Source organism: Eublepharis macularius, chromosome 11, assembly GCF_028583425.1.
Source record: "Eublepharis macularius isolate TG4126 chromosome 11, MPM_Emac_v1.0, whole genome shotgun sequence".
Classification (NCBI taxonomy): domain Eukaryota; kingdom Metazoa; phylum Chordata; class Lepidosauria; order Squamata; family Eublepharidae; genus Eublepharis; species Eublepharis macularius.
In genome coordinates, this window is record NC_072800.1 from 11,692,572 (window position 1) to 11,717,007 (window position 24,436).

At 47.3% G+C, this 24,436-nt stretch overlaps 1 protein-coding gene across 1 annotated transcript in view; it reads right to left on the reverse strand.

Annotated features, from left to right (window-relative positions):
* LOC129337771 (zona pellucida-binding protein 2-like) overlaps window positions 1-24,436 on the reverse strand; it is a 53,595-nt gene that overhangs the window by 17,503 nt on the left and 11,656 nt on the right. The window contains exons 3-5 of the mRNA XM_054991721.1: window positions 4,709-4,927; window positions 1,987-2,063; window positions 73-247 (exon numbers count right to left, since the gene is read on the reverse strand). Of these exons, the coding sequence (XP_054847696.1) occupies window positions 73-247; window positions 1,987-2,063; window positions 4,709-4,927 (471 nt within the window). The remainder of the gene's footprint in view (window positions 1-72; window positions 248-1,986; window positions 2,064-4,708; window positions 4,928-24,436) is intronic.

Below are 24,436 nucleotides of genomic sequence, written 5' to 3' on the forward strand. Positions count from 1 at the left end.
TAATACGGGAGGGAACTGAGTGACATTGAGTGAAAAAACTAACTGGATCCAACTCAAACATCGGAAACTTACCACAACACCCTGGACACAGCGTATTGTTGTCTATGGTGCTGATGTTTTTCCCAAACCCTGGTGTGCAATGATCTACCTTAACACCAGTCAGGGAGCCAGCAACGTAGTTCAAATTAGCACTGTGAGAGGAGTCAATATTCTGGTCTTCAAAGAACTTTTTGATTTTGTCATACGCCTAGGTATACAGCAATTAAGAAAAAGAAGCACATTAAAAGCACATTGATAAAGTTATGTCCTACCTAGGGGAGTGGATCAAGGATACAATACAATTTTAGGTTTTAACAGGTTTGATCAACTTGTTTTTCTGCTGGTGAAAAATGAAGCAGGGGGTCTACTTTGACCACCCAAAAGGGCTATGCTGGGGAGCATGAGACCTGTATGTACAAAAGCCCTGAGGAACAAGCGCAGTACTAGGAAGGAGAACTGGGTGAAATTGAATGAAAAAGCGGGCTGGATCCAACCCATAGTCTGAAATCTAAAGTATGAAAAGCTTACTCCCTGGCAAAATTGGCTAGAAGCATATACTGACAGATTCCTTAGATTCGTAACCTTCAGCAGTTGAAGTGCACCTTACGGTTGTGATGATAGCCGCTTCTGCATGGTCAGTTACCGTGGGTTCCCTGGGTGTTTGGCCTACAAGAACAGGATCGGTAGTGGGCGTCTCTAATTATGCATTTGAGGGAGTCAAACCAAAGTGGTGCCTGGTTTTTATTTCTGTACTTAGAAAATGCCCCATTTCTGCTGCAGACTTTCTGAAGTCAGTGGTTGATTGGCTGAGGCATTCCGGAGGGAGACTTTAAAATATTAAGTGGGAATTTCCCAATAGAAGACTTATTTTTTATTTTTAAAAAACAACAGCATTGCAACATTGTTGTTTTTTAAAAACCATTTAAAAACTGGACTGAGAAAAAAAGGAAACACAGAGAGACTCCTGCACATTCTAGTGTTGGTGAGAAGGTGATTTATTGCCAAGAGTAACTGTCAAGGTTAGCACGCACACACAACAAATAACAAGCGACCACTTTTTTTTAAGGATGAGGGCCGAGAGTGGTGGGGGAAGAAAGGGGGCAGGATGTGATCACGCACTGCTGTTCTGCCAATCTGGACACGGGAGATAAAGGAGAGGGTAAAAGGCAGGGCCAGGCTTACAACTAAAGAAAACATTCTGTACTTCAAAATCTCTAGACCACCCAAACAGAACTGTGTTTTTAATTCATTTCCGGTATGATATGTACTCTGCTTCATTCTTTCATTCTCATTCTTTCACACTCAGCATTCTTTCATACTCCTACCACCATTTTGTTTGTTTCAGTTTAATTGAGATGAAAGGCATAAAACACTGCTTGACATACAGCATATTTAGAATCATTAGAACCAGGGCCAATCAGGATCAGGGCTTTTTTTCAGCAGGAACGCAGTGGAATGGAGTTCCGGAACCTCTCGAAAATGGTCACATGGCTGGTGGCCCCGCCCCCTGATCTCCAGACAGAGGGGAGCTTAGATTGCCCTCCGCGCCGCTCCAGCAATCTAAACTCCCCTCTGTCTGGAGATCAGGGGGCGGGGCCACCAGCCATGATGTGACCATTTTCTCCAAGGGCAACCCACTGAGTTCCACTACCTCTTTTCCCAGAAAAAAAGCCCTGATTAGAACAAATATGTACCAAAAAAACCCCCTATGAAAGTATCCCCCCAAATCACTCCACATGGTCCATTAAAGTAAAGGCTTTTAATCCCTAGCACCATATAAATGTAGGAATACTCAAAAGAGTCCTGTTAATTTACAATTATTTTATGTATTTATGTTATACTACCAGCAGAGGGGGGGGGGGATATCTAGGTCACACAGCATTCAGTTCTCCAAAATTCCATAAAGTCTTTAAAATATTGTAAACTCTCACAATAATTCTATACCACCTTTTTGATGTTGCGGGTTGAATTCTCACAATGGGAACTTTCACAGAGATCTGCTACAGTTGGCACTAGAGGAAACACTATAAATAAAGAAAATTAACTGAGATATTGATATTTTTAAATGCATATTTGTGTGATAAAGTATCTTTATTTATTTAATCCTATTTTTCTGCTGAATCAGGGACACCAAGGTGGCTAAAAATTAAAACAAAATAACCATTTAAACATTTTAAATGCATCATAAAATACAGATACAGAAACAGTCGTCTACTGACGTTACACCGCTGCGCTCCCGAACTCCTGAGCTCAAGCGATCTGCCGGCCTCAGCCTCCCATGTTCAGGCTGGGATTACAGGTGCGCCACCGCACCCGGCTCATAAAATATATCATTAAACTAATTAAAATGGAGCTAAAATGAATATATAAAATAGACAGCCACAAATTAAAGCACAAGGCAAGAAGGAGAGATAATTGAGGAAATGCCAGATTAAACAAACAAGCAGTATCTTTTTCCACTAGTGGAACAGTAATAGAAGAGGACAAATTAATATCCTTGACAAGGGAACATGGAAGAGTTCTACAAAAACCTCCGTTGCTGTTCATAATGAGGAAAAAGAGGTTAAGGAAGGAGAGGCTTCAGAGAAGGTGGCTTAGATGCACAGCAGTGCGATGGCAGGCTGTGCCAGGGATCAGATGTTTGGGGCCTGAGTTGCATAATCAGTTGCCCATCCTAATTTGAATCGTTATCCAAAGGCTTAATGCTGAGCATAAAAACAAAGCTCAAGAGAAACAAACAGTTTAAAAACAATAAAATTTAACCCCATCAAGACAAAATTCTTAAATAATAATAAAGAAACCTCACCATATGCCTAACCAGCCATTCTTCTCTTACATAAAAGCCAGGAATATTTCATATGACTGCCCTGGTTACTGTCAGTAAGCAAGGAAAAACATAAAATATAACTTTACACATACCCTTATTATCACTATTATATTATATTAGGTAAATTCTTTATATTGATTTGTGGTGTAAACTGTCGTAGTGACTTTAGGGTTGAGGAGGAAGGATAGACATTTACCTAATAAATGATATATCTAATAAATAATGATAGTGATAATTAGGTTTGGTGTTAGGCTTTTGTGTTTTTTGCTCTTCCTTGCTTACTGACAGTGACCTGGGCAACATTTCAAACAACATTATAAAGGAGCACAGAAGCAAAACAAAAGAAATGAGGTAGCAATAAAAACACATCAATTCTAACCAAACTGCAAAATGTACTAACCTGCAACATCAAGCAGGAAAGGAAAAATAAACCTCAAAACAAAAGTCAACTGATAACAAATCAGCAAACAATAGATCAACAAAAAGTCTGAGCAACCTACCATGGTCCAGCTTAGACTTGATCAGCACATTAGGAACTATGGCCAAATCCCACAGCTTAAGGAAAGGGCGAACTGATACACCAGCCAAAGATCTAAAAGGTGCTATATACTGCACAGGTGATCTTTGCCTCTATCAGTAGATCTAGTAACATGCTCAAACTGCAAACCTATTCCTTCAGGGACGTGGAACGCCATCCAGCAGAGGCTGACTGCTCAATCCCTAATTAGTGACCAACAGCAATAGCCCATTACTTCCTCCAGGCAACAGCTTAGAACATCCATAGTCTCATCTGACTCGGAAGGATAAGACAAACAGGTTTGGGTGTCATCCACGTATTGATAAGACCTCATTCCTAACCCCCAGAAAGTCACACCAGTGGCTTCATGTTGATGTTAAAAGAATGGAGGAACCTGGTTAATTGTCTAGATTATTAAGCCTCAGTCTGTAGCTGGTAGTAGGTTGCCAGTCCCCCAATGGGGATGGGGGATCTCCCGCTCCCACCCTCAACCCCCCGTCCCCGCTTACCTGGCTGGCAGGGGAAATAGCAGAGGAGCATGCCTCCCGGGGTGCACTCCCAGGTGGTGTGCACCCACGTTCTGCAGTGGGCTATATTGGGCCCCAAATGGGATGAACTGAGCCCATTAAGGGCCTAAATTGGGCTGTTGTGAAGTGCAGGAGCTCTTCAGGTCCCTCCCAGAAGCACTCCCACACACTGCAGTGGGCCAAATTGGGCCCATTTGGGCCAAAATCAGCCCGCTGCAAAGCGTGGGCGCACTCCAGGGTCCATCATGCCACCCTGGCAACCCTCCTGCGCTCCACAGCAGAAGCACTATCAAGAGGGCCCTGGAGAGCACTTCACAGCGAGCCAATTTCAGCCCAAAATGGATCCAATTCTGGTCCAAACAGGCCAAAATCAGCCCACTGCAGTGCACAGGAGCACTCCCTGGGGCAGCACGAGGTCCTCTGCGATGACATCACTTCCTAGAAGTGACGTCATCGCACAGCTTGTGAGCAGGTGTACGCGAAGACATCAGCAAAGGTAAGTGCCAAGTGTCCTCCCTCCCACTCGGAGAGTGAGGGGACCTGGCAACCCTGGCTTGTAGAGATCCTCATTTAGAGTTATCTGAAACCAAAAAAGCCTCATGCGTGCACCATGCATCTCTCCCAGCAAACACATACATACAATAATCTAAAACTATATTAAATATAACTATGGCTGTATCTACATGATTTTCTAGGCCCTTTGTTTGTGTCTATTTTTCTGAACCACCTCAAGCTATGAGATGATTAAAAATATTCTAAATAAACAAAGAAAACTAGTAAGTAAAGCTTTCACCTTACCAGCAAATTGAAATGTAAGCTTGTATGTTAGCATCTCTAGTGTATCTGTAGAAGTATGGCACGCTGCACTCCACCGCTGGATCTCACACTTCAGGTTGCGGATTAAGTTCTCCAGTTGATCTAAGAGATACTTTTCAAATGAATCAACTATATTGGTTTCACAGGTTTGAACTGCGAATTCAGATGACAAACGTATACTCCTTCCTGGCATGTGATATACTTTTAAAAAGTCAGAAAAGAAAAGTTACTCATTATATAATTATTCATAAACATAGTTTGTGTCAATCTGTATCTATACTGTTGAGTTACAATTTGGTAAAGCTACTACTGGTTTGCAACATTTATTTATCAATCCATTCTGAGAAACAAAGCTTTCCATAATTAAGCACTGCCTTTTAGTATCTTTCACTCTTATTTTGTTTGTTTATTCATTGATTCATTTGACTTTTAGCTACTCGCAAGCAGGCTCAGGGTGGGTCACAACAAAGAAAAAACAGTAAGTATAAATATAAAATACATTTACAGCAATAAAACCACATCAACCCACAGTACCCCAAAAGTTGCCCCCCCTAAAAGAAGTGCATACAAGCATAAAAAGATATATGACCTGCTGGTTTGGATCTTAACCTGGCAACAGGGCTATAGCAAGCAAATACCACAATTACATGATTTTTTTCTACCATTGCTACCCAAAATGATCATTGGCTATATGTAGTTTGTTCAAGTATCCTTTATCTGATCACTGGTAATTATATACTGGACATATAAAGCAAGTTATCTGCTTCAAACCGTCTATTTCTATTTAGAGGGCCATAAACACACATACACAAAGACATGGAGGTTTGAAACTATAACTGTGACCTAGCCATAAGAAGCATGGATCACCCACAGAGCGATTAAGACCATAGTGTTCCCTGCAGATGTCCTCCAGGTAGCACTGCAGCATAATTTTATTGACCTTTCCCACTGTATATCACACACACACACCCGCCACTCAATCAAACATAGATCCCTGGAACTGGAAGTTATTAACAACTGGAGCCCTGTTTAGTATCCTATGCTAGCATGCACTGGCTATTGCTGTTATGTTTTTTTTTAAAAATTAATTCCAGTGGGCTTAGGCACATGTGACTTGCATTGGATCAGGCAGCAGTTAGTGGCATTAACTTCAGTAGGTACTACACAGGAGTAAGCGTACTTAAGAATGGGCAGTAAATCTCTTAAAACTTAGTAATATCCTGAACTGTGGCTAAATGATAAATTAGAAAAAGATTTATGTTAAATTTCTGAGTCCCCTTTCTGCTATGCTGTAATCAAAGTGGTGCATGATATAAATAACAAAATCAAAAAGGCACTTCATTTATTTTATTTTTTTTAGAAAAAGTACATGCCAACCACACATAAAACTTTCAATTATACATGCAAACAGTAATAGAAAAATTTCTCAAATTACATAATGAGAACATCTTAAATCACAAAATTAAACAGCCAAGGAAAGTGAAGTTTTCATTTACATACATATAAGAAAGACTTTCCTGCAGGCACCCAGCCAGCTTTTTGCTCAGTTACTTCTAATTCCCTTCCCTTCTGCAGCTCTTGCTCTATGTGGTTTCTATACATAAAGGCCCCAATGATTCTCAGCACAGACTTCTTTGGAAGTCCAAAAGGACCCTTTCCCTTTTCACCATACAAAAAGCTGTTGGATCCAACCCATTTAGTGAAAAGGAGGCAAACTGTGGCATGAGTGCCAGAAGTGGCACAAGCAGCAGGAGTTTCTGCCACACCAGGGCTGGTATCAAAGTCCTTGTCCTCACTGTAACAGAGTCCTGCCTTCTTCTGACCTGGTCTCTTGTTTTCTCCCTTGCTTAGAAGAGAACCAGAATACTGGGGAGGAGGGACTGCATATCCACAGCTGTGCATACTACAGAGGCTTTACTTGTAACGGCACATGTTCTGTAGGACCCACTACTGGGCCACACTCATCAAAAAGGGTGGCGACAGGGGGGCGTGGCGTCAGCGTGGAGTAGGGTTGCCAGTCTCCAGGTAGTGGCTGGAGATCTCCCGGAATTACAACTGGTCTCCAGGCCACAGAGATCAGTTCACCTGGAGAAAATGGCTACTTTAGGGGGTGGACTCTATGAAATTATGCCATGCCAGGGTCCTTTCCCTCCCCAAACCCCACTTTCTCCAGGTTTCTCCAGGTTTCACCCCCCAGATCTCCAGGAATTTCTCAACTTGGAGCTGGCAACCCTAGCGTGGAAGAAAATGGACGCCTGCTGCTAGAGCTCCGTTTCTCCTCACCCCAGTTCCCTTTTAAAAAGTGACACAACTAAAAGAAAATAAGCAGAGCATGGGAAAACAGCTACCTGAAAAGAAGAAACAGCAAATAAAACTTGCAAGAACTTTTCTCAAGTCGGGAGGCAACACTAGGGCAAATGGAGGAGAAGGGAGAGGAAAAACAAAATGGCGGGCACAATAAAAAGCGCAGAAACAAGCTCAATAGCACAACAAGAGAGCAATATTTCTACTTCAATAAGGTAGATGGAGCAAAACCTTCTTGAGAAAATGATGATGCTATCACAGCAATTTACAGAGCAATTTGCTGAAATGAAATTAGAAGTAAATAAAGCAGTTCAGGAAGCGAAATGTGCTATAGACATCAGCAATAAGATGCAGAGTGAAGTTAAAGAACTACAAAAACCAAACATACGAGGGGCGTGGCATCGATCTCCTGAGGAACGGATGCACACTGAAGGAGCTCCAGCTCTCCCTTGCCTGGAATCCCACTAAATAATGTTTAATACTTGCTCTTCTCTGTGGCAATGATGAAGCAAGGAGCAGACAAGAAGAAATCACCTGCTAAGGCTGTGATTTCTGCAGAGCCTTTTTTATGGAACTAATTTAGCTGAGGCCCAAGAACACAGCACAAAACATCAAGCCAAAATGGCCGATGGAACTGCTGAAGCCAATGCAATGGTAAGCACTTTGCATTTGCCCCTTGAGCAACAGTTTTCTAAATCAGAAAAATCATTAAGGAGGCAAATGACTTTGCTGATTCAGCCTTTGTCAGATCAGCTAGCAGAGATTAAATCAGAGCTAAACAAAACTAACTTGAAAGTGGAAAATGCACTGAATTTAGCTACTATGTCACAAAGAGATTTGAAAGATCTTCAAGATGCTTCTGACTCACACGAACTAAGATTAATAAACCTTGAAATAGCAGCACGACAGAAGAACCTCAAGATTAGAGGAACAGATGAATCCTGGACAAAAAATGAAGATTTGCTGGCTATATTAACCAATTGGCTGGGAAAGCAATTAAATATATATAATGAATCATTCCCAAATCCCAATAATCACCAAAGCCTATCGAATAGGCTCTGAAAAGCTAGCCATAAAGAAGAACTTCACAAGGAATATTATAATTGAGACTGAAAGCTTCAATACCAGGAGATAAATTCTTGAAGCTGTGAAAGCTAAAGGTTCACTTTACTTTGAGGAAGCCCAAGTCTATATAATTTTTAGACTTACCGAGTGTTGTTCTAAATAAAAGAAGAGAGTTTAAAGCGACTACAGCAGCACTAAAAAGGGCTAATGTTCAATACCGATGGCTAAATCACATTAAACTCTCAGTATTAATTAATGGAAAGCAAATGGTCGCTTCAGACCAGGAAGACGTAGAACAGCTTTTGCGTAGCCTAAACCTTGAAACACCTATGGAAACTGATAAGCCCAACCAAAAAAGGAAACTATAACAATCACCTTCCTCGAAGAAAGGAAGTAAAATTCCAGTCTTAGACCCTTAAGCCAAGAAGGAAAAAAATTGGACTATACAGAAGAGTAAAGTAGTAATAGTCAGTATGTTAATCTCTGTGGTTTTCCAGGTGGGGGGAGTTCGGTTAAGTTCTTTTATTGTAGCTCCCTAATATATACAGTTCCTAAGAGTTGGTAGTAACCAAGAGCTGGAGTGTGCTGTAACACTCTAGCTCAAGGTAACTGTAATTTGTATAACTTTGATATTTCACATTTATTAAACACTGCACGTTGTAAATTGGGGAGAAGGGAGGGAGGAAGAAGGTTTAAAGGGAAGTTAAGGGAGGGGAGGGGAGGTTGGGTTTGGCTTCAAGTAGTAACAGCTAATTAAACTTGTTAATGTTAAGGTTTATAACAGAGATAGTGACAAGAACAACAATATTAAAATACACACACACACACACACACATATATATATATATAAAGAAGATTTTTTTTATTTCAAGTTTATTAGAAATAGCAAGTTGTAGACAGAGGAGAAGGAAGGGGAGAAGGAAGGTTTTTAGGGAAGTTAAAGGAGGGTAGGGGAGGTTAGATTTGATTTCTAGTTATTGTTAATTAAATTTGAAGTTTTTAAGGGTTATAAGAGAGAGAGTAACTATAAAAAAAGGTTTTGTTTGTAAGGCATAATTTAAAAACTTAATAGGAGTTGTTTGCATTTAACTAGACTTAAATTAGTTCATCAGTAAGTTAGAATATTATATATTGGGTTTATTGGGGGAAATATAGTTCATTGTTATTTCACTAGTTGTAAGACAGTAATACTTGAGCTGCCAAGTTCTTGGAATCATACTGCATAATTACTAAATTGTAATAGTGTTATATTTGATAATTTGTAATAAGTAAGTTTATTGTTGAATACAGCCAAAAATAATAAGAGAAAAAAATAAAAGCAAGTATTTACAAATAATTAATAAATAGTTTTAAGATATATTTAATAATGCTGCTTTATTGTTATTAAAAGTTGTTATCGCTGTTTAAGAGAATATAATAACAAGTATTTGCATAATTGATACTAATTATCCTTGCTAATTTTTTTTAAAAAAATGATATCTAGTTTAAAAGTTATTTCATTCAATGTCCATGGTCTTGGGAATCCGATTAAAAGAAAGCGAGTAACTACCAATCTGACCAAGACAAGAGCAGATATAATACTTCTTCAGGAAACACATCTACATGCTCAAGGTATTCAAAATTTGAAAACAAATCATTACCAACAACAATATCATGCAGCAGGGGCATCTAAGGCAAGGGGGGGTCTCTATTTTACTCTCTAATAATGTGCACTTTTATCTCAAAGATACACGGGCAGCCCAATCCTAAGAGGGGCGGGGAAACTGAATAGGAACCGAACTAAGGCTTGCGACGGCGCATCCGGCCCTTACGCCCGCGTAAGTGGCCCTCCGCCCGCGCTGGGACGCGGCGCTGGCCCGCCGGCGGGCCAGCACCGGTGCAAGCCACAGGTGCCCGGGCGGCGGCGCAGGAGTGGCGTAGAGCCCTACGCCGACGCAGGGGGGGCGGGGAACAAGGCGGGGTCAGAGTTAGTCCGCTCCCTAAGCTCCTCCAGAAGCGGGAACGCCCACAGCGGCGCAAAAAAGCTACGCCACGGAAAAAGAAGGCGTAGCCCATAGGCGTCCATGGAACGGCGAAAAATCAGCCCCCTCTCTGAGCGCCCCGCCCCGCCCCTATGGCCCGAAGGAGCATAGGATGAGAACTATCCCGGGGACCAATCAGCGTGCGCGCCCGGCGTGGACGAGCCCCCCTCTCTGCACCCAATCATCTGAGAACCCGCCCTACAAAACATCCGGCCAGCGCCGCCCAAACCCCCAGGTAAGTGAGCACTCTGCCGGAGGCTCTGCCCGTGTGCTGAGTGGCATTGCCCCTTTGAAAACCGAAACGGGCTGAGGGCATTCACGTTGGCAGGCGCAGAATGCACTCGGGGGACTTTGCGAAAAAATGGGGGAACTTCTCGTAAAGGGGAAGAGGTGCAAATGTCTGCCTAACTCCCTTTCTACCGTGATAGAAAGAATGACTCAACATCTAACTGGACTCATGCACGCTAGTTGCTTCTAACTAAGCACAAACAAACTAACCCTTCAGTGACAGAAGGGAATGACACTTTGCAAATTAACCGCATGCTCTCCCGTTTCCTTGCAGGTGCCCTGACTCTGGCGCTCCCACCTGGTGATGACCGACGGAGCGCTGACAGGTGAGGAGGAGGTGGGGGGGGTGTTCCGCAGATTAGTGCAAACCGCCCATTCACCTGAACCCACCCGCTCACTTGCCGCTTTGGGTGAGGCCCAGCAGGGGTGGGGGGCAACCATGGCCGCCCCTGGCTGCCTCAGAGGCAGGCGCCTCGAAAACCACATGTGACCAGGTGTTTGTTGTGACCAGCTCATTCCCTCCCATAAAGGTAAAGGCTTCCCAAGGCCGAGTGCATCCTCGCCAGACTGTCAGGCATCAGCTGCTGCCCTCGACCATGTGCAACCCCCCCGGATGGCGGAGTGTGGGGCTTGCCTCAGCAGTAGAATGAGGTAAAGCCCACATGTGTCTTTTTCTCCCGCAGGCACGTCCAGGGCATGGCTGCTCCCCCGCGCCCCGCCCTCCCCAAACATCTCTGACGGACGGTTGGCTGCAGCCCAGGAAGCACCGTCGCGCCGCGGCCTGCATCCCAGCCCCGCCCCTCCGAGCGGGAAGGAGGGCTGTGTGGAATGCTCCGGCTCCCTCGCCAGCCTAAACGCAAGCCCGCTTTTTCCAGTGCAATAAAACGAGATGTACAACAACTGCCTTCTGTGTCTGCGAGTCTGACTTCGTCCTCCGCCCCTCCCCCAACACTCCCGTCACATATCTCCACCTGCACATTGCCACAAATGTATCCGACACACCCCGTCTTGCCTCCCCGCCCCCTCCCTCCCCTCACAGTAACGCCCCCTCCCTCCCTCCTCCTCCCCCCTCCTCCTCTGTATTTGACCAGTGTCTGTACCACCCATCTGCCGAAGAGAACTTGATTCTCAGAAGCCTATGCTACAATAAAATTGGTTAGTTTTAAAGGTGCTACGGGACCCTTTTTGAATTCGCTACCACAGGCTAACACGGCTAACCCCCCTGCATCTATGGCCAGGTAGAGGGTTGGGGCGGGGCATGTGAGCGGGGAGGGGGAACAATCCCTGGTGGGGAGAGTAGCTGGCACCCGATAAGCCAGGGAGAGGGTGGTGCGAGCTGCCGCTGCAAGGGGGCGGGAGATGGCAGGGGAAACGGTCCGCTCGCTGGAACCCTAGCCCCACCAGTGGAGAATCCAGGGTGGTGGCAGGCGGATGCCATATCCCGGGCAGGAGGTCTCGTGCGCCTGGGGAGGGTCGCCCCCATCGCAGCCGCAGCCCCAGCAACACAGTCCCGTGAGCGGCCGCCTCCCAGAGTGGGTCCAGCCCCTCGGGCGTCTGCAGCAGCCCCATTGGTCATTCCAACACCTTCCACCCCAGGGCGTCCTGCCTCGCATCCAATCCTGTGGGGCAGTTGCGAGGCCCCCGCACCAACACAGCGTGGTTGTTGGGAGGGAAGGGGTGCGTCCGAGGCTGCCTGTGGCTCCGCCCTGGCCCGGCGCCGTCTCCTGTGTTCAGCAATTGTGGCCGCTCGCGTTGCCCTGCCGGGGGGGGGAACCACTCCTAGGCTGCCAGCCCCGCCAATCCTGCAGGGAAGGCCGCTGGCCCCGCCCACAGGGGCAGTGGAAGAGCGCACCAGCTGCGCAAAGTGGCCAAAATGCGGGAGCCCGAGGCCCCCCGGCTGGCTGCCACAGCGCGCCCCTCCCCCGGCCGGGCCATGCAGGCTGGGTGGCCACCCCAGGCCCCGGGAGGGCCCCCCGATGGCAGGTTGCATGACTGCCCCAGCTCAGGGTGGCATGCCAGGCAGGGCAGGTGCGTTAGGGCAATATGGAAGACATGCCAGAGTGGCCCCTGGCCAGTCCTTGTGCATCCTAAGCACCCCCCCCTCTTGGAAGGGATGCGCTGTCACCGCGGGCCTGGTCATGCGCTCATGGTGCCAGGGCAGGATATGGCTGGCAGTTCACCAAAGTATCGCAGGCAGGCACGGGTCCATGGGTAGATGAGCTTTATTCCCAGTCCCACGGCGCACCGTACGGCCAGGCCCAAGGGTTCGCGTCCTGCAAGGATGCACCTGAGCAGCACAGCATCCCCGAAAGGGAAGAGGGCCCTGGGGCCATAGGAAGCCAACCACCGCGGCCCCCTCCCCTCCAACCCACAGGTCTGAGCCGGGGGGCCTGTGCTGAACCTATCCATGAACTATGCAGCTGCCAGACAGAAGATGGGGAATTGTTACATCTCAGACCCTCCAAGGTCATGCCGGCGGGCGGTGTAGTTCGGCGGGCAGCACAGAAACACTATACCCACAGCGGTTCTGGCTGCATGGAGGGCGACGGGTGGCGGGAGCAGTGGGCGGCCAGGCTCGGGGCCCAGCTCATTGCCAAGGCAGCCGGGAATGACCTCCTGGCAGATGAGGGTGCGATGACTGCGCGGCCAGTTTACCTGGAGGAGCTCTTCCCTGGCCGTGCGGAGGAGGCCCACCTCATACGAGCGTGGCTAGACGCGGCGCTGTGCGAGGTGGAGCATGACCTCCTGGAAGAGGAGGTGGCTGCGGGCCCCGCGCGCAGTAAGTCGGGGTCCTCGGCGCCATCTGGGGGGCCTCCTCCGCTGCCACAGAGGGCAGGCCGTAAGGGCCCGGAGGCGTCCCAGCCACTTCCGTCGAGGCGCAGGTTGCAGGTGCTTGCAGCACATGCCGGGCTGCCACCAACGGGTGCCCCCCCTCCCTCTCTCCCCCCTCTGCAGGGACCATCAATGACAGGTGGATGTCTGCCATGGACCGGGTTCATGGGGCATTCCAGCAGGCGCGGGCAGCGGCACCATGTGAATCTCGACAACAGGAGGGGCACGGGCATGTGGGGTGGGGCGGCCTGCAGCCGCGACGACAACCCCAGAGCCCACCGGGGCCCTGACGCTCCCATCCCCCACCTCTTGCCCCCACAGCAGCGCCCGCCCGGAGCCCCTCGCCAGATGAGGAGGAACTTGGGAGGGGCTTCACCGCCTGGTCTCCACCCCACTACCCGCCACCTGCTGAAGACCCAGAGGGTGACCCAGTGGAGGGGCCTGGCAGGAAGCGGCTGAAGCTGGAGCCCGTCCCCGCGGACGGCCGGGCAGCTGCTGATATGCCATCCCAGGCACAGGCATCTGGGACCCCAGCCGGGCCCCTGCTCTGTAATGGGGATGCCGTGGCGGGGCCGCTGGCCTCCCCCTGCTCCGACGCGCTACCTAGCCCTCACCCTCCTGGCTGCTGAGGCCGGGGTTCTGGGTTGGCAAGCTGCTCTCTGGGCGCCTGATGCGGCCCTGGAATCGATTGGGAATAAAGCCAAGTTCGTTAACCGCTCTTCCAGTGCAGCCCGTCCATGGGGGGCGGTGGCTGCTGGCCGGGGCGACTTTCCCATGCTCTCTACATGCAGGGGTCGAGGGAGCGGGGACTCGGAGGGGCCGCCTGGGACACCATAGGGGCGTAAAGGGCGAGTGTTTGGCCAGCCGAGCCCCCCATGGCCAGGCATGGCCCTCAGCGCGCAGCATGCCACAGGTGCTCCGCGACCCTGTCTCGCACAGCTCGGTCATGCTCCTGGGGCTCTGCAGGGGCGTCAGGAGAAAGGCGACCGGCGGGCGGCAGCCAGGGGTCCTCGCCTGGGCCCTCTGTGGCTGGCAAGGGGAGCTGCTGGCGCACAGCAATATTGTGCAGCATGACACAGGCAGCCACGAGCTTGGCGAAGGTGAACGGCTGCATGGCCAGGCGGCCGCCCGTGTGATGGAGGCATCTGAAGCGCATTTTCAGCTGACCGAAAGCACGTTCGATCACCATCCTCGTGCGCCGGTGGGCCTGGTTGTAGTTGGCTCTGTCGGCGGGCTCATCCGCAGGGTATGGCGTCAGGAGGTAAGGCAGCAATGGATAGCCACGGTCACCTGCAAGGGGAGGCGGTGTTAGGATCTCCCTTCCCATCCCCGTCCCCTCACAGCTCCCCCACCAACTCCTGACCTAGGAGCCAGCCTCTCCCCTCAGGCCATGATGACAGGAGCCTGTTCAGGCCGGAGGTGGTGAAGATCTGTGCGTCGTGGACGCTTCCTGGGAACTTGGCAACGAGGTCCGTGAAGATCCCCTGGTGGTCACAGGCTGCCTGGACGTTGATACTGTAGAACCGGTGCCAATTCCTGTAGACCTGCGGCTCCTCTCTGGGAGCGCATATGGCCACATGCGTGCAGTCGACTGCTCCAATCACATTGGGGAAGCCTGCAAGGGAGGAGAAGCCAGCCCGGATGGGTGCCAACTCTGCCTCCGAGGTGGGAAAGTGGATGTGCTCGCGGATCCGACCAACTAGGGCGTCCAGGAAGGCATGCAGGCAGCGGCTGGCGGATGACTGGGAGACCTCCAAGGCCTCAGCCATCACTCCCTGGAAGGAGCCGGTCGCAAGGTAGCGGAGGGACAGCAGGACCCTCTGGAGGACGGGGATGCCCCGGGGAGCCGCAGCTTGCCCCTGAAGGGCGGGCGCGAGCTCCTCGCACAGAGCCTGTATGGCTGCCCTGTCCAGACGGAAGCGGTCCAGGCAAGTCATGTCGCCCAGGAGCAGGGATGGCACCCTGGCCTGGAACCGGCGGCGGCGTCTGAGGCGGCGCCGCCTGAGGGCCGCTCGGACAAACACGGCTGGCAGGAGGTGGCTGGTCCGGATGGCTGGGAGCCGCGGCGGCAGTGGCGGGCACCAGGCGGGGATGATCGAGGTCCTGCCTGGAAGGAGCGCAGGTTGAGTTCCAGCACCCTGAACCCCCCCCCACGCACCTGGAAGCAGCAGGCCTACCGGTCTCAGCGGCCCGTTGCAAGTGGTGCTCAGGAGCAGGTCCTCTGTCCGCTGCATGGGCCGTCCCAGCCACCCTTCCCGGTCCTGCACCGCCTGTGCCCTCCTCCATCTTGCTGAGGGGATGGGTGGGCACATGACTAGGTGGCTGGTTCCCACCACTTATCTCGGGGACCGGACATTCCAGCGGGCACTACCCCCATGTCTGCTGAGAGCACTAGTGGCGGTGGAAGCCAGCGCCAGGCAAACTGGACGGAGGCTGAGAGAGTGCTGCTTTTTGGGCTCGTGGTGGAGAATGCGGAGGTCGCCCTGAGCACGCACAGGGGCGCCTCGTCCCGGTCTCGACGACGGGCATTCTGGCAGATGGCAGCTGACAGGGTCTCGGCTGTGGGCAACGCGCCCCGCACTGCTCACTCGGCAATGAAGCGCTGGAATGATTCTTTCGGGCCCGCGCGCAAACGAGTGCGCCTCCTCATGTCTCAGGGGGTTCCTTATGAGCGGGCCCTTGACGAGGGGCTCCCAGGCCCAGAGGCGGTCATGTGAGCGGTCATCCTGGAGGCGGTGGTGGGCGGCCTGGGCGTTGAGGTCCTACCCGGTTAGTATTTGTGGATTCAGGGAGGCGAGGGGGGGGGAACGCATGGATTGTGGCACATGTGTGACAGGGCCTCTCCCGTGAGTAGGCATGGCCCCTGAGGGTCCAGACCCAAGCCAGGCGGAGGCAGAGGAAGCGGAGTCTGTGCCCCCCCTGGCAGAGAGCGGGGCCCAGGAACAGGCAGCCCTTCCACCGCCACAGCAAGCCCCTGCTGCCAGCGACGAGGAGCCTCAACCGGGCCCGTCGGGGGGCATGGATCCGGAGCACGGTATGTATCTGTGGCCCTGCTGCTGGTGGGGCCAGGGACCGGCTCGGCCACCGGCCTCGGCCACACATCCAAGGCCCCTCATGGCGCCGACCGGTCTCAAGACGAGGGGCTGCGGCCGCAGCTGGAATGGGTGTGCTTGGCCCGGCTCGGTGGCCTGTGGCAGCCCATGTTGGGCCGCTGCTCTTCCCTCCCTGGGGCCTCTTCCCACCCATGTCTCGCTCCAGCAGGGACCATGCGCCTGGAGATAGGCGGGGAGGTGATTGACCAGCTGCGCGAGCTGCCACCCTCCCAGAGGACCTCTGGTGCCGGAGCGGCTCTCCTGCAGTCGTTCGGCTTCCCTGTGTCGGTGGAGGGTGAAGGTGGCCCTGGGACTCCGCCGGTTCAGGACACCTCATCGACAGAGCCGCTCGAGGAGCTGTCCCAGCCTGCAGCACCATCCCCTCCAGCCCCCCTGCCCCCGGGTGCCATGGGCCGTGTGCGGGAAGGACCTGGCTCCGCCTCTGAGGGGGAGGGGCCCATGGAGGGGGTCCTTCCAGGCGCACGGGCTCGCGGCCCCCGCCCTGCCCAGCGGCTTCCCCCGACACTAGCCGCAATGTGGGCGGCGATCAAGAGGGAGCGGCTAGAGGTGCACGCTGCATGGGAGGAGGCGAACAACCGCGGCCGGGAGTTCATGGCTGCGGTACTGGAAGTGGGGGAAGGGCTCCGTGCCTCTCAAGCCCGTGCCGAAGCCCTGCTCGGGCGGCTCGTCGCCATCCTCGACCCTCCGGCCCCACCCGCTGCAGCAGCTCCACCCGTCCCAGAGGCACCCCTCCCTCGGGCCCAGTTGCGTGCGAGAGGCCGGGCCCATGGACAGCCAAGGGGGTCCGGCCGCCGGCCTCGCCGGTGACCGCCGCTGCCGCCTTGGGGGTGGGGTGGGGTGTTTTGCTGCACAGGCGGCTCTCCTACACGCCTCCCCTTCCTCACATCTGCTGGGGGAGGTGGGATGATATAATAATAAAGGCTGATTTCTGTGCAATGGGTGTCTGTGTTCTTTGCCTTGGGATGGGGACGAGGGGGCAGGCCCGCTGTGTCTGCCTCTTGGTGGCGGCCTCAGGCCAGCCCTCCCCTTCGGCGCCACTTGGGGGCTGTCCCCTGCTGCCAGAGACTAGCTGCTGCCCTGGATTCATCATGGCAGGGCGCCTGCCAGTCCCATGCCAACCTCTCGACACGGCCGCCACGGACTTGGTGCTACATTGGGCAAACGGGGGAGAGGCTCCTCAGACCACGCCCACCCTCTCCTTCCCAACTGCGAGCCCCGCCCGACGCATGAGCCGAGGCAGTCTGCCGGCATGGGCGCGGTTTGCCTGCTGCTCTGGGACCTGGCCGGGATCGCGTGCTGCCCATAGGCTGCGCCTTTCCTGGCCCCTCCCCCTGCCGCTTGTCAGGAACAGCGCCCTTTGGCTGCGCCTGGCGGCGGCCGCACATCAGACCTGCCCACAACACTTTCTGGTTCTCCAAATTTGCATCTCTGCGCCGCTGCGGGCGCCGCTGCGGCCACACTTTGCTGGCACAGGATCCGGCCCGGCGGCGCCGCCACACCACCAGTGCAGCCGAGCCGGCGTTGGGGCCGGCCATAGGATTGCGCTGTAAAAGATGTACAAGGCAGATCTGTATTCATCAAGGGCACAATAAATAATCAGATATATACATTTGGCTCAATTTATGCACCAAACCAGAACCAACTAACATTTATAGAAAATACACTTTTAAAACTTTCAAAATTTCAAGAGGGAACACAGATAATAGGGGGCGACCTAAATTACATAATAAACAATAAACTGGATAGATCAAGACCCAAAAGCCACACATCTAAACACAAGAAAACACACACTAGATTAGCAAAAATACTGGAAAATAACCACTTAATTGACATATGGAGACATCAACATAAAAATGAGACGGACTATACTTATTACTCACCCAAATACAAAATTTACACCAGAATTGATTACTTATTTACTTCAAACACGTCTATAAATAATATAAACAGCTTGGAAATAGGAAATCTGATCACGCTTGGGTGGAGTGCTCAATGATAGTAAATTAAGATCCCCCTAAACCAAAAAGGTGGTCACTAAATAAATATTTAATCACCAAACATGATCTAGTTAAAGAAATCAGCAATTACATAGAGTTAGCAATTACAGATAACTCAACGAATGACATTTCTCCTGGCATACTCTGGGACACAATCAAGACAGTTACTAGAGGTCACATATCTCTCTCTACTCAAGTAAATAAACAAAGAAATAAAATGAAACAAGATTTACAAGAAAACATAAAACTCTTAGAAACTGCTCATGAAAAAACAGGAAGCAAAAAGACATATAAGAAATTATTGTCTCAACGCAAGCTACTTGAAACATTAGATATCAATACAATTCAGAGAGATTTGCAATATGCTAAACAGAATTATTGGTTTAATTAACCCAAATCATTACATTTATTGTCCTATAAAATCAAAGAAAGGAAATCATTAAATTTAATTTAAAAAATTCAGGATGAGAAGGGTCAACCACATACTAAGACACATGATATTATAAAAATATTTGAAAAATACTACACTCAACTTTATACATCTAAGAATCCAAATCAAGATAATATAACTCAGTTTTTACAGTCTCTCAAAAATTTAAAGAAACTTGATCTTGTTCATAAAGATTCATTAGACAGTACAATTACTCAACAAGAAGTGTTGGACGCAATAAAATCTTTACCAAATAACAAAGCACCAGGTCCTGACGGATATCCATCTGAATTTTATAAAAAATTTGCAACTCTTATATGCAAACCACTAACTGATGCATGTAATGCTATTTTGGAACAGAGCTCAATGCCCCCAACTTGGGCTAATGCATCAATTATAATTATTCCAAAACTTGGTAAAGATGCCACCAAACCCAACTCTTACAGACCCATATCGCTTTTAAATCAAGATTATAAAATATTTACCACAGTGATCACCAAAAGAATTAATTCCTTTATCTCTCAATACATACACCAAGATCAATCTGGTTTTATTCCGCACAGGGACTTAATGAACAATATTTATAAAACCTTAAATTTGATTTCATATTGTCAAGGAAACGGTTTTGAGTCGGCTTTTCTATCTCTTGATATTGAGAAAGCCTTTGACTCGGTTGAAATCTCATACCTCAAATTAACATTACAGCATATGGTTTTGGTAACAAATTTTTGAACATAATCAATACTATCTACTCCCAAGCCTCAGCACAAATTAAAATTATGACCAAATCTCCAGTAGAATTTATATTCAGAGAGGCACCAAACAGGGCCGGAGCGCTCATAGAGGCCAGGTAGGCAGTGGCCTCAGGCACGGGGTGCTGGAGGGAGCGCCGGAGGAGGCGCAGGGGGCAGGAGCGTGCACCACAAAGCAGCAGCCTCCTATCCCTCCTGCCCTGCTCTGCCGCCGCCAGCACAAGCCCCCGGCCGGGTGCAGCCGCCGCGGGCAGGCATCTGCAGTGGCGCAGGCAACCAAGCGGGAGAGCTTGGAGGCTGCCCGAAGCAGTGATTGGGCCGGCGGCTGTGGCGTGTGCGCGCACGCTCCCATGATGACGTCACGTGTGACATCATCACGCAGGCCAGTGCGGGGGGAGGGCGCCCGGCCAGCCACGAGTGCCACAAACCCTTACACCGCCCCGGCACCAGACAAGGTTGCCCATTATCCCCCATTTTGTTTGCTTTAACTATAGAACCTCTTGCTATAGCTATTAGGGACAACAACAATATACACGGCATAGACACGAAACTTCATAATTTTAAACTTAGTATTTTTGCAGATGATATGTTTTTTTTTAACAATTTTTTTTTAAAAAACCAACCAACCAAACAAACAAACACAATGTACAGAAGTAAAATAGAACAACAACAAAGTCTTAGTGAACTATATACAATTATATGCATAGATGTGAAATTTGTGAAATGCTTTAGTTTTTATACAGGAATAAGGAAATTAGATAATAAACGTCAAATCTGAGTAACAAAAAGTAAATGCTTAGGTGGAGAGTGATTTGTATTGGAAATGAATTCAATGAATGGTAACCATTTTGCAATAAAATCAGTTTCTTTCAAATAGTGTTCACTCTGGTATAATTCGTCATGTATTTTTTCTTGTATATAGTGGTCCCATATTTTTTCTAACCATTTTTCTGCTGTGGGAACCGTCTTTGATTTCCAATGTAAAGCTAGCAAGTTCTTAGCTACAACCAAAAGGTTGCTAATTAGATCTTTTCTTATTTGTGGAATTTCGAAAGTATCCCTTGATATGTTGGTTTACCTTACAGACCCAGCAAACTCGATAAAACACTTACAGGTTACATTAACAAACTTCAGTATGATTTCAGGCCTATCTATTAATCAGTCTAAATCATAACTACTCCCAGTGTACTTACAAACCAAAAGCATCAACTTGATCAAAAAATATTCTAACTACCAATGGGCTCCTAATAAAATCTCATACCTAGGCATAACTATACCAACAGACTTGAAACATCTGCTGAAACTAAATCATGACAAGATAATAAATCAGGTAAAACTAAATTTAGATAAATGGAATAAAAATAACGCTTCTTGGTTTGAGAGATATCACCTAATAAAAACCTTTGTTATTCCCAAATTCCTTTTTCTTATGAGAGCGATCCCATTAAAAATCCCCCTTAAAACACTAAAACATTGGCAGAGCCTTTTAAATAAATTTTTATGGAATAAAAAGAAACCAAGAATTGCCTTTGGTACACTTAGATTAAAACATTCACAAGGAGGATTTAACTACCCGGATTTAGAAATATATCAAGCTTCAATTAGACTACTTAACATAATACAAATTTTGAATATTTCAGAACCCACAGATTAGGTTAAAACGTTACTACCAGACGACAAACCTATCATGATACAAAATATTATATGGAATGACAAAAAAGACCGCCCAACAATAACTAAAAATAATCCCTTTCTAGAAGCCATTCTGAACATATGGGACCAATATAGACAAAATCTTGCCAAATACATCAAAATTTTCATCATTCCTGGGTCAAAAATGGTTTCCACCTGGACAATCAAAAGAATTTATGAACATGTGGCAACAGAATAAGACAATACGTATAATGGATATATCATCAAGAACAAATATTTTGAGCAAAATAAAACTGGAACAAAAACTAAAACAAAGAATCCAGTGGTTCATGTATCATCAACTTGCACACATGATGAACCAAATCAATATAAAAAACATCCTTAGTATACCCATGACAGATTTTGAACACCTCTTAAACCATACGCATTTACTGCAAAAGGGCCTAATATCTAAACTATACAATTTACTCCTAAATACATATAAACATAAAATACAGAAGTACCAACACGACTGGCAACAGGATTGTAAATCAGAAATTACAACAAATCAATGGGGAAAAAAATCTGGTCCTCAAATATGTTCACCACTAGTACTATTACAACTAAAATCCAGTCATACAAAATACTTCATAGATGCTATATAACACCTGAGAGGCTTTCATTAATGTCACCCCCAAACCCACTACTATGTTGGAAAGACCGTGGTTCTATTGGTTCATTTGCACATTGTTGGTGGGAATGCCCTCAACTAAAAAAATTTTGGACAGAAATCCTAAAACAAATAAAAGTGATCACAAGCTATACAATTCCATTCGACCCTAAATTGATTTTTTTAGATCAATGGGATCCCATTATGGTTCTCACTATTAGAAAAGACTTAATTCGAAGTTTATTGTCAGCAGCTAAATTATTAATAGCTTCTAATTGGAAATACCCCAAAATCCCCACAATTGAAAATTGGATGCTGAATTATGGGATCACTATATTCAAGAGAAAATCTATGACAGCTTGTATCAATCACAACACTACCCAAAAGAAACTGTTTTCTTCTCTAAATGGTTCCCCTTTTTTGAATACTTAACATGCAATGATACTCATCCTCCCAGGCACCTTTCCTTTGCATCTTTAAACTAAAAGAATCTGTTGCACAGTAATCACTAATGTTTCATCTGCTGTTAGATATTATAATCACGTTACACTGTCTCTTATCTTGTAGACTATAATAGTGTTAATGTATGCTGATTCACAATATTGTATTTTATAGCAGCCTTGTATTTGTAATGCAAGGTTTATAAAATAAAAATTATATTTTTTAAAAAACATACGTCTTCAGGAAAGAATTATTAAGCTGGAAATGGCAGCGAGACAGAGGAACATCAAATGTAGGGTTTTTGAAGAGGACATTAATGCAGGTGAAGGTCTGACTAACTTTTTGGCATCATGGCTACAGATGCAGCTACAGTTGGAGGATGAGGAAGTTATTAAAATAGAAAATGCATATAGAGAGGGGATAAGGAAACAAGCAAAAAGAAATTTCCCTAGAGATATAATAGCCACAATTCCTGAAGTGACAATCAGAAAAAAGATCTTTGGAACGGCTAAATCTAGAGGAGCCTTAGACTATAATGGAACTCAAATACTAGTACTCACAGACTTATCCCCAGAGGTTTTCAATAAGAGAAGAGAATTAAAAAGCATTACTGAAGCACTAAGAAATGCCCAAATCAGTTACAACTGGACAAACTTAACTACTCTGCAAGTTAAATATAAGGACAAGATTTATAAAGCAACAGACCAAAGCTCAGGATCAGCTTTATTAAGTGCTGTAGGAATTGAAACCTCAATGGAAGTGGAGAAGAACCTGCAAAAGAGAAGAATGCCAATAGACTTGTCCCCTTCCAAGAGCAGTAAAATACCAGTCCGTTGGAATTAACTGTTTGCATCAGACATCCAGGGCATAAGTCACGAGTTGTGAGAAATGGAATCATTCCAAAAGAGCTCCAATAGGGGTGGGGGGAGGAATAGGAGGGTATACTACTTAGCCCTTCCTGGTCTTTTTGGTTCCCGGAGTTGGTAAAAAGAAACCAATAACTTGTGGGGTGGATACCCACAGGTTAAAGGGAACAGGTGTGTGTTTATTTTAGATAGTTATTAGAAGGGGAAGGAGGGAGGTGGGGAGGAAGGAGAGGAAGGGAAGGGGAGAGTGGTTGTATAGTTACAAGAGGGGAAAAATCAGAAAAAGGGGGGGAGAAAGTGTTAAATAAATATTAAAGAATAAGAGGTATTAGAAAAGAGTAGTTTGGGAAGGAAGTGGGGAGGAAGAGGGAGGACTGGACGGAGGGAGGTTTGGAGGGGTTGGTTGTGTTAATTATATTAATATAAAAAAGAAAAAATAACAACTTTGAATAACGTAGAAGTCATAGATACAGTTTAAAGTTAATGTGATTAGACTGAGAAGATTGGTTGGGGTATTAAGATTATTTAAACACAGATTTTGTTATTAGGATCCCTGTTGTATGTGGGTAGGCAAGAGGGAGGACTGGGTGGAGGGGAATTTGGGGGTGCCGGTTGAGTCTGTGAGTATAACTATAACATTATAAAAAGAAGGGAAAAAGGAAAACTAAACAGAACAAAACAAACAATTTTTTTTGAATAACATAGAAGGTATAGTTACAATTTTAAAGTAGGTGTGATCAGTTTGAAAATAATAGGTGTTATATTCGGAAAATATAATTACTGTTTTTGCACTGTAAGTGGTACTTGATTGCTCAAAATTTCTAAAAGGTTATCTTAAGAAATTAACAATTAAAAAAAATCAATTGGCATTTCCTAATAGTAGTACAATAACAGAGAACATACATTCAAATAAATGAAAGAATGAGTCAATACTTAAAAGTCATTTCTTACAATGCACGTGGTCTTAATAATCCAATTATGAAAAAAATAATAATGACTAATTTGACAAAATTAAAACCAAATATTTCAAGAGATGCATTTTAGACATATCAATAGACAGGAATTTAAAACAAGCTGGATACAACATCAGATACATGCGTAAGGTACATCCAAGGCAAGAGGTGTCTCAATACTTATATCTAAAAATACAACGTTTACAATAACAGCAATTTGCCAGGACCAATTAGGGAGATCTCTTTATTAAAGGGCTTATAGAGGGCAGAATGTTTACGATAGTTTCACTTTATGCCCCCAATGCAAACTAATTAAATTTTTTGGAGGAAACTTTAAGCAAACTAC